This window comes from Myotis lucifugus, unplaced genomic scaffold (assembly GCF_000147115.1).
Source record: "Myotis lucifugus unplaced genomic scaffold, Myoluc2.0 scaffold_816, whole genome shotgun sequence".
In the NCBI taxonomy this organism is placed as follows: Eukaryota; Metazoa; Chordata; class Mammalia; order Chiroptera; family Vespertilionidae; genus Myotis; species Myotis lucifugus.
Genome location: NW_005871864.1, coordinates 65,234 through 76,232, shown reverse-complemented (window position 1 = coordinate 76,232; position 10,999 = coordinate 65,234). Strand labels below are relative to the sequence as shown.

Here is a 10,999-nt window from a genome sequence, read left to right as displayed (position 1 = left end):
ACCAACTTACACCATACACAAAAATAAACTCAAAATGGATAAAAGACTTAAACATAGGACAGGAAACCATAAAAATACTAGAGGAATCCACAGGCAGCGAAATCTCAGACATATGCCGAAACGATTTTTTCACCAATACCGCTCCTAGGGCAATGGAAACTAATGAGAAAATAAACAAATGGGACTATATCAAAATAAAAAGTTTTTGCACAGCAAAAGAAACCATCAACCAAACAACAAGAAAGTCCACTGTATGGGAGAACATATTTGCAAATGTTATCACTGATAAAGGCTTAATCTCCAACATTTACATGGAACTCATGCAACTTAATAAAAGGAAGATAAATGATCCAATAAAAAAAGGAACCCTTGTGCACTGCTGGTGGGAATGCAGACTGTGGAGAACATTATGGAGTTTCCTCAAAAAACTAAAAATGGAACTCCCATTTGACCCAGTAATCCCACTTCTAGGAATATATCCCAAGAAACTAGAAACACCAATCAGAAAGGATATATGCACCCCTATGTTCATAGCAGCATAATTCACCATAGCTAAGATTTGGAAACAGCCTAAATGCCCATCAGTAGATGAGTGGATTAGAAAACTATGGTACATCTACACAATGGAATACTACGCTGCTATAAAAAGAAGGAATTCTAAGTGAAATAAGCCAGGCAATGAAGAAAAATACCACATGATCTCACTCAGTTATGGAAAATAAAGAACATTATAATCTGATGAACAAAAAGATGGATACAGAGGCAGTAAAACATCGAACAGACTGTCAAATTACAGCAGGAAGGCTGGGGAGTGTTGGGGGGAAGGGAAAGAGATCAAGTGAAGGACTTGTATGCATGCATATAAGCACAATCAATAGACACAAGACACTGTGGGTGGGTGGGATGAGGGCATGCGACAGGGGTAGGGGAGGCTGGGGGAAGGTCAATGGGGGAAAAAAGGAGATATATCTACTACTATGTGTAATACTTTAAACAATAAAAAAAAAGAATCAGGACTGTAATTGCCATGACTTTTTCTTCTTTATTTTATGAGTGTATGTGTGTATAAAAATGTGTTTTATTCCTTCTCTTCCTTATCATACAACATAACATGCATATCATATTACTTAAGTATTGCTAATTTTATATCATACTACTTAAGCTATGAGATATCTTGGAAGAGTAAAGAAATCACTCAAGGACTTTTCCTTCCCTCCCAGAAAAGTGGTTAGTGTGTTTTTGGTTATATGCAGGTTGTAACATATTTGGTTATATGCAGGTTGTAACATATTTGGTTTTTGGTTTACCTAACTAAGCCTGTCTGTTGTTTTTTGCATCTATGACAACATATGATTGGAATGTCAAGGTAACTTGTAACTTCCCTTTTTTTGGACTTTTCAGGTAATAACCAGTGGGCCAGGGTGGAGACCACAAATTCATTCATTGTTATTATTATCTTGTTAGTTAGTGACTGTTAACTATCCTGTACAAACCTATGTAAAGCAGCATAGGTCTATCATTTTACTTTTTATCTAATGCCAGAGGTTTCCCTACTTTACTTGCTCTTGCCTCCCTAATCTATCACCATTGGATTTCATGTAGCTCACTCACATCTCCTCCTTTGATTGCAGTGTAAAAAAATAAGGAAAAAGCACCATTCTCTGGAGCATTATCTCAAAACTTTGAGATTCTGCTTTTGGCCAATTGTATTCAGTTTTGCTAAAATAAACTCACAAAAATTCTGTAAAGTTTTAAATGTTTGTTACTGTTGTGGAGCACGAGTGACAGAATGACCAGAACTCCAGACTGATTAAAATTTAGAGACTGGCCAGTGTCCACTCCTCCACTCAGGAAGCCCAAGAGAGAAGCGGACCCAACCATCTGCAGAGTTCAATATTTGAAGGGGACAACTACATCCATGTTCAGGTTCCGCATAGCAAGCAAAGCCAAGTTACAAAAGCTAGTTGTGTAGTTTTAGCCAAGCTATTCATCCTCCTGTTATTCATTTCTAGGTTACTTAAAGTGTTATGGGTTTACTCAGCGAGATAGACCACCGACTCAGAATTTAAATTTAGGAGCCTTTATTAAGCTGGCCAGCTGACTACAGTACGCCCCTCCTGTAGGGAACCTCATACTGCAGTGCTGACCGAGGGTACAGCAAAGCCTTTTATCTGTAATGCTACAAAGCATTTCCTGGCACTGGCAGGGTTCATACAAAGTTTACAAGTATGAATGGGGGGGTAAACGGAGTCACACCTGGCTGGGTTGAATCATAATACATTGTTTTCTGAGACAATCTAGCAATTTTTCTCTGTCACAATCCCGGACCCTAATACAATAGGTAACCTTTCCATACCTCCGTCCCTCCCCCTAGCACATTCTGTAACCCTTCCATGCCTCAGTCCCTCACCCTAGCACAAAAGGTCAGGACTATTCTTAATTTTGATCTGTTTGTTCTTTGTAGGCCGTTGCTCAGGTGTGTTGATCTCTTTGTTCTTTGTGGGCCATTTCTCAGGTGTGGGAGCTCAGTTCCTAGAAACTTTGCACAGGCTGTCAAGCTGCTAAGGTGGCTAGGTAATTAAGCAGGCCTGAAAATTTTCCTACTCTGTAACATTACGTTGAGATCAGCAAGGTGGGGCCATCCATGATAGTGACAGAAACAAGGGATATAGTCTGAGACAGGTTCTAAACATTAACCCAAAATGCTCAGAGGAAGAACAGACTGGAAGAGAGAGGAGAGCTGTTAGGGACAGGAAGGAGAAGTCCTGTAAAAGTAATGCATCTGGCAAGAGTGTGCACTGAGGACTGAGCCCTGAGGTAATACAGGCATCTCGAGGTCACCTGCCCCTAGGGCTGGGTAAGGCTACTGAGCAACCCGAGTCCATGGATCCTGGCGGTTGACAGTCTCTCAGCAAACCTTAATTTTTCCACAGATTCCGCAAATGCAGAATCACTTACGGGGTACTAGTTTGTGGAACTTATTTTAGGGCCTCCCACTCTTGTAGCCTAAGAGATAGTGGTCCCCTGGGACTCTCCTCTCCTTCGACCTGAGGACCTTGAACAGACACCAAGCCCAGACTGTTAAGTCCAGGTCCAGTGTTATATGAAGTGGTCCCTGTTTTGGGCAACCAGTGGAATGACAAGTTGTGGGTCCTCCCAGGCATAGGTACCAGAATGTGCAATGGCTTGGAGATAAAATGGAGCTGATTTCAGAACTGGCAGGTATTCTTTTTAAAAAAATTGGAACAGGTAAGAATGGGACAGGAGTCAGGTCTAGAGGAACTTTGTGTCTGTTTTGCCTGTTATGGGAGCAATGGGCGATTTGGAGCAGTGGAGGCAGGTGATGTGACCAGGGATCCTCAGATTCTGTGGCTGCAGCATGATGGACAATATGGGCGTGAGGGAGGTGGTAGAAATAGTAGGACGATAGCATTAGTGAGTGTGATGGGAACTGGCCCATGATGGTGGCTGTGGAAGTGGGGAAACAGTTGCATTATGGATTGGTGTTTTAGGTGTGGCCACCTAAATATTCTAATTTTGAGGATGTGTGTGAGAGAGAGAGATAAGAGTCAGAGAAGTCATGACATTTAGGATTTAGCAGCTGCAGGTATGGAAGCACCATCCACTGAGATGGAGAAAATCAAAGAAGAGTAATATTCCTTGGGGATACAAACACTTTTCTTTCTAGCCTGTTAGAGTCTGAGATTTCAGAAAGCAGTTCATAAGCATCTCCAACTCTGATGGGTAGTTTAGGATAAAGACTTCTTCAAAAGCTTGTGGAGAATTATGGACCAGGAAGAGGTATAGATAATTTTTTAAAATGGGAGGCTGAAGAGTAATTCCAACAAGTTGAGACTGGGAATGGTGCATATTTACTTCTGAAACATCCGCCAGGAACTTTTTGTGCCATTGGGTGTGGCCTGAGGTGTTGCAGTCAGTTCGGGTGACTTGCGTAGGGCCATGAGGGGTCATCTGTGAGACTCACTGGGCATAGGGTAGAGGGCTATAGGTGATGGGACTTGAGTGATGAAGCCTGTGACTGGTGAAGTGACATCAGGTGCAGCACCAGTGGAGGTGGGCTCTGGACATCTGAGATGTGATGTGGTTCCCAGTAGGTGAGGTTGAAGGAATAAACAGTCAGGGAGGGAGGTCTTAGCAGGTTCAAGACTGTTGCTATGACTGTGGACTATCAGAGTTGGTAGAATACTTGATCTTTGAATTTGTCAAGCATTCTCTGGAACACACATGCTGAGTACTGAGTAGAAAACCCAGGAGATGGCTATAGGGGCTGAGGCTCTGCGAGTTCAGGAATGAGAGAAGTGTAGTAGGAAGAGTGATTTGCACTTGGAGAGGGAGTGTGAATTCTTGAGGGCACGGCACTAGCATTTACATATGAGTGAATGAAAAGGGCATCCATTTCTGATGGTGTCTTTATAATATGATATTGGGGAATTTTAGGATAATTTCTAACAAGATGGGTTGCTGTGGTGCTACATGCCAGGTCCAGAGCTTAGGTGCCATATACGTGCCCACCTGTCATTTCTAGTTGAGGGCTGACCCAGTGAACAATAGGAATGAGAGAGCATACATCGGTGTCATCTGCGCTTGTAAATCTCCACTGGCATGGGGAAAGGAGAAGAGAGAAGAGTCAGAGGGAAATATATTACAGAGGTGGTGAATTAAAATTTTGAAAAAGAAGCTGATTAGGAAACACCCTGTCCTCGTCATGGCTAATTTGTGTTACCAGTGAAGCTGTGCCTCTGGGAATGAAGCTGTGTGAGACAAGTGTGGATCAAAGAACTATGGGCAGCAGGTAATGCAAAGTGATGGCCTCAGCAAATTGGGATTGGAGTCAGAAGTATAATGGGCATTACCATGTTTTACGGTGTCTTGGAGGGACAATTTAGAGGACAACATGAGTATTGCCTGACAAGACCAGTGTCAAATCCATCACATTCCCTTTATGTGCAGCATTTCTTCCTACCCTATGTTCCTGACACCTACTGCTATTGAAAAGGGTCAGTGTGACTCACATTTGAGGATCAGAGCACAGGTTTCTTGTATTTGTTCATCTGCCTTTATTGTTGTGGGAAGACACAGCATCAGTAGGAATATAAAGAGAGATTGACGTTGATGGACCAAGGCCTGCTACCTTCTCTGATGTGGGGAGTAAAGGGAGCAAATAGATATGCAGGGTGAGGAGTATGACAAGCTTGGAATCTCAAGAGAGAATCTTATCATGGGATGTACTGTCTCCATTATGACAGGATATGAACTTTGAGGACGTGGCCATTGCGTTCTCTCGGAAGGAGTGGGAGATCCTTGATGAGTCTCAGAGACGTCTGTACTGTGATGTGATGCTGGAAGTGTTTTCACTTGTATCATTTGTAGGTAAGACCTTCACATCTCTCCTAGGGTCCTGAAGTGATGCCCACTCTTTATTTATTCTCCAGACATATCACTCTCTCTCTCAAATCAAGACCATGGGCTCTGCTAATTTCCCCCACTGTCTTGTCAAATGGGCTATGCCTGCTAGTGCTGAGCTCTGCGGAGAGCTCTGAGCAATAGACTCCATAAACCTCCTTAACACCCGTTGCCTCAGAAACTGCAAGATGTGTCTGGGTGTCAACACATGTACAGACTGCTTAATGGGTCCCACCTGCTCTTCCTCTCCCAGGGAGGGTGACTATATCCTGATCCGTGGCCTCCACTTCTGAGCATTTCCTGTAGATGAGGACCTTGTTGAATGCCTGAACCAGGGGGTATTCTTTTAAGACACTCCTTCAATTGTTGTTTGTAATATTACCTTTCCTCAATAATATTGCAACCCAGATGCTATGGGCTAGTGATGGCTGCTCACCTCTGTTGTCTATCATTGATACTCGGAATATTTAGTTTGTACATATTTCTAGAGAATGAGGTACAGGGAGAACCCTGGTTTTCTCCAGGGTGAACATACAGGATGGTCTCAGAAGATGCCTGGCCCTTCTGAGTGGCAACTTGGGGAAGGTATGACATAAGCGTGGTGTTCATATTGTACCTGGAAGCTGCTGCTGTACAACAGTGTTTGGTGCAGGTTCCAATGGCCACACCTCATTTATACCTTTCCTTTTCCACACTTGACACTTTGCTGACTTGTCATTTTATCAGTGACTTCCTAGCTTTGTCTATCTTCGCCTTTGTGTCCTTTTTACATCACCTGTTCCTCTGCACATCTCTTTCTGCAGCATTCTACAACATGGACCTTTGCAAGTGTTATGAGGAGCACATAAATGCTTAAACACCCCTCAAACACCAGCTCTTTCTGTATTGAATTTTACTTGGAATGAGATGTAACCAACCATCTGCACAGCTTGCCCATGTCACCAGCAGAGAAGATCTACTGAATGCTGTTAGCAGCATAATGAGCTGAACAGTCCACTTCTCTTCCATGTGCTGCTTGTCATGTTTTTGCTCTATTTCTGTTGAAATCTCCCTTGTTTTGTGATCTTCAGTGGTCAAGAACTTCACAGGGGCCTCCTACTAATTTATCTTTCAGGTCTTTCATTTTCAGCCAGTTGCATGAAACCAATGTAGTATGTGCAACACACTTTTATAATGGGACTTCACCCTGTCACCAGAGTCAACATTCATTTCCTCATCATTCCTCTGTTTTCAGGTCCTTGGCATAAAATGAATGATGTGGAGGCCTATTCTCAGCACAGTGTATCTGTAGGAGAGTCTCATGTCAGGGCTTCCAAGACAGCTGCAGCCACCCAGAGGACCCATCTGTGTAAGCCGTGCTTCTCAGTGTTAAAAGATATTTTGCACCTGACTGAGTTACAAGTGGTTTACTTTGAGAAGAATGTGCTCTTAAGTGATGCATGTGTGAGAGACTTGTGTTTCAGTGCAAACTCTCACCAGCAACAGAAGGATGCCAGTGGAGAGAAGCCCTGGAAAGAAGATATGGAGAGGTCCCCACTTGGGACCAGTTGCTTCTACTTATCCAGGGTGCCTGCAGCTAGGACGGAGGTTGGGGAAGACTCCCCAGCCATCTCAGAGCTTCTCCAGCACCAGGCCACTCTTAACACCAAAGAGCCACACAGTAACAATGAGATTTCACAGGAATGTCTCAGTGGAAAAAGACATCACCAGTGGATTGAATGTGAAACAGCTGCCAGCCAGAAACAGAAAGTTGCTTATCAGAAAGGTCTCTGCTCTGGAGATATGATTTATGGTTCTAATAAATGTGGGAAACGGTTTAGACGAATCTTTAACCACCCTCAACATGGAAGAGTTCACACTGGAGAAAAGCCCAGTGAAGGTACTGATTGTGGGAAGGTCTTCAGTGAAAGGACTGCTCTCATTAAACACAGCAGAGTTCACATTAGAAAAAAGCCATATGAGTGTAGTGATTGTGAGAAGTCCTTCAGTTACATGTCTGACTTCACTAGACACCGCAGAGTTCACACTGGAGAAAAGCCATATGGGTGTAGTGAATGTGGTAAGCATTTCAGTCAAAGGACTGACCTTATTACCCACCAAAGAATTCACACTGGAGAAAAGCCATATGCGTGTAGTGAATGTGGGAAGCATTTCAGTCAAAAGACTGACCTCACTAAACACCAGAGAGTTCACACTGGTGAAAAGCCCTATGAGTGTAGTAATTGTGGGAAATCCTTTAGTAAAAGCTATAGCCTCAGTCGACACAAGAGAGTTCAGACTCGTGAATGTAGTAAGTATAGTGAAAGTGGAAAATCTTTTAGCTACAAACATAAACCGGCTAGATACAAGAGAGTTCACACTGGAGAAAAGTCATATAGTTGTAGCGAATGTGGTAAGCATTTCACTCGAAGGACTGACCTTATTAAACACCACAGAGTTCACACTGGAGAAAAGCCTTATGAGTGTAGTGAATGTGGGAAGTCCTTTCATCAAAGTTCTAACCTGACTACACATCACAAGAGAGTTCACACTGGAGAAAAGCCGTAAAGGTGCAGGGAATGTTTTATTTTTCTCACTTAGAATAAGAACACTTAAGGAGATTCGATGGGACCCACTTACATGAATGTAAACTCCATTTATGAGAACATACACTCTGCTAGATTCCTCATAAATTTCCAATACAAGTGAGACTTGAAGGAACTGCATTGTACTTGCTAACATGCCCAGACCTACGACCCAAATGGTGTCACCGTGTTTGTTGCTGAAGAGATTTCACCTCTAACACCTGGCTCACCTGAGGAGTGTGCATGGTCATCATCCCTGGGTGCTCAGGGGAATGTGTTCTGTGTTGTCACTTCTGCTTGAAGTAATTATGGTTCCTCCAAGCCCTTGGCAGTATCTTCATTCATTTCTCTATGACTAGAAGATGGACCTGGCCCAGGATTCATCCAGAGCACCCCTTCTCAGCTAAGAAGTGCTACCTCTTTCATGGACATAGTGGTACTCACATTATGCTTTGATAAATTTGGGGGATTCTTATTCACCAACCTGCAAACTCTGTGCTCTCCTCTCCTCTGGTTTATGATCTTTTTTAAAGGTGTGTTTACATTTGTACCTTTAATTTTGGTTTTATTCACTGCCACAGATGATTTGCAAACACAAATGTGATCTTTCAACATGTAGAGATGAATATTGTGTTTATCCAAAAATTGATGTGGTTTGGAAGGGACAGCATAATGGCAGGAAATCACTTTTTGTCCAATATTGGCTTATTATTTACTGCAGCCCATGGGCTTGAAAGAAAGGCCACATGACTTTGTGCATTTAAGTTGCTCAACAGGCAAGAAGTCAAAGCTAGAGGAAGGATAATCCTGTAATCTGTCCCAGATGTGTCTTTTGTAAGCACTCAGCATTCCTGTTAATTTTAATGTCAATAGTTTGTTGTTGTTTTAAAAATATATACTTTTATTGATTTCAGTGAGAAAGGGAGAGAGAGAGAGAAATACCAATGATGAGTGAGAATCATTGATCGGCTGCCTCCTGCACGCCCCACCCTGGGGATGGAGCCCACAACCTGGACATGTGCCCTGACCAGCAATCAAACCATGACTTCCTGGTTCACAGGTTGATGCTCAACCACTTAGTCACACCGGCTGAGCTGATGGCAATAGTCTTTACTGCTTGCCAATATTTGCTGCCACTGAGGCAAGGCTGGTCCTCCCAAGAAATGAAGAGAGGGATGCTTGTGTCTATATAGGGTTGCCATCTTAATTTTCTAACAACATAGGGATGTCTAGGATTTATATGGAACCACATTTCAAGGCTTTACTTAGGTTTATGTATAACTGACAACCAAGGAAATGCACTTTTCTAATGTGCATTATTTGGTGAGGTTGAACATACAGATAAAGCTGGAAACCGTCACAGGTGAAATAGGCTTCTGTTACCCACATCCATGTGGGGGAAAAAAGTAGACTTACTATTGTGAGTATGCCAAACACAGTTAATTCTCTTTTTCAAGTAACTATTTTATATATTTTAAAGTGTATTTTTATTAAATGTTGAAAGGAAGGGAGAGAGAGAAACAGCAATCGCCTGCCTCCTGCATGACCATTCCTGGGGATTCAGGATGGCATGTGCCCTGCCCTGGCACCAAACCAGTGGCTTTCAGTGAACGTGATCACGCCCAGCAAAAGGAGGCACAGTGGCCATGGAGAGTTTATATTTGTGTTATTATTAATTATTGTATTATTTTCAGTACCAACAACTGTAAACCTGCTATTGCCACACCCTGTATTTACTTCCAGTCCTTTTGTCAGCTTTCTGCCTCCCCAGCCCTCCATACAGGCATTGATTTACCTTCCTGTACAATAGAGTAGTTCATATTTTTCATAATTTTATTGGCATTATAAGGTGAATTCTCTTTAAGAAACACTGGCTTCCTTCATGCTACACAGATATTTTGAGATTCGAAACTAATGATTATGTAAATAGTTAATTTTTTATTGCTAGGAAATACTGTATTCTATGGATAACCACTTTAACTATTGAGCTGTCTATGGTTTCAGTTATTTCTACGTTTGGGGTTTTCTAAATAAAACAGCTGGGAATATTGTGTTCAGTTCTTCCTACAGGTGTATGTCTTATCATAGTGTTCCAGTGTCAGTGAATGTGTTACATTTTAATATATGGGGAACTGTGATCTACAATGATCAATCACTTTGCCTTCCCACCCACAGTAATGAAAATTCCATTTTTCTGCAACCCTGCCAGCAAAGGCGAAGGTTAATCTTTTTCAGTTCTAGTCCCATCCGTGAGTATACTGTTAACTTGGTTTTGTTTTAATTTCATTTCCCTAAAAATGTTTGATGGTGGTTAATTCTTCACGCATTTCTTTACACTTTCTTATCTCCTCTGTTAAAATATCTGCTCAAAATTTTTTATCTACTTCAAAAGTTAATTTCTTATTCTACACAATAGGACAGTGCAGCCTCTAAGACATATGTTTGAATTTCACTCATTCCTCAATGACTCGAGTGACTTCTTTGCCATATGGAATTCTTGGTTTTGAATTCTATAAACAAAATAGTTTTTCTCAATTTTTATCCTATGTCTGATTTATAGCCCACTTGTACCATACACTTATAAGTTTAATCTGCATTGTTAACATTCTCCACCAGTGTTCTTTAAGTCTAAGCATTTATTAATACATTAAGCGAAGTCTAGGTTAGTAGTAGTTGACAGTTTCCCTGGTGTAAATACTGATCATCACCACATTGAAACTGCCAAAATGATGGCATTGAACATGGTCCTAAGACATTATGTAGTACATCATATTTTACTAGTGACCGGGTGCATGGATTCGTGCACATTGAAAGGAAATAAATTAGAAAGTGGCTGGCAGGGCGGGACTGGGTGAGACTGTCCCCACAAGCGTTAGAGCCAACCTCCCACAGTCCCTCCCCAGCCAGCAGCACCTGGGGCGGCACCGTGGCTTGAAGGGTCCCTCCCACAGGTGGAGTCCCTCGGCCTGGCCTGCAGGGATTAGGCCAAATCCAGCTCATCAACATCCCCA

At 42.3% G+C, this 10,999-nt stretch overlaps 1 protein-coding gene across 1 annotated transcript; it reads left to right on the top strand.

Moving 5' to 3' along the window:
* Window positions 1-3,255: 3,255 nt before the first annotated feature.
* On the top strand, window positions 3,256-10,421 carry LOC102432069 (zinc finger protein interacting with ribonucleoprotein K-like). Its single transcript, XM_023747227.1, has 4 exons — window positions 3,256-3,435; window positions 5,268-5,387; window positions 5,949-6,009; window positions 6,659-10,421. The coding sequence occupies exons 1-4, from the start codon at window positions 3,256-3,258 to the stop codon at window positions 7,969-7,971; spliced, it is 1,674 nt and encodes a 557-aa protein (XP_023602995.1). The 3' UTR covers window positions 7,972-10,421.
* Window positions 10,422-10,999: the final 578 nt, after the last annotated feature.

Coding starts and splice junctions, on each gene's coding strand:
- LOC102432069 (XM_023747227.1), top strand. CDS start 3,256: ATGGGACAGGAGTCAGGTCTAGAGGAACTTTGTGTCTGTTTTGCCTGT. Junction 3,436..5,267: donor ATAGTAGGACGATAGCATTA/GTGAGTGTGATG, acceptor CCATTATGACAG/GATATGAACTTTGAGGACGT. Junction 6,010..6,658: donor TGAGTGGCAACTTGGGGAAG/GTATGACATAAG, acceptor CTCTGTTTTCAG/GTCCTTGGCATAAAATGAAT.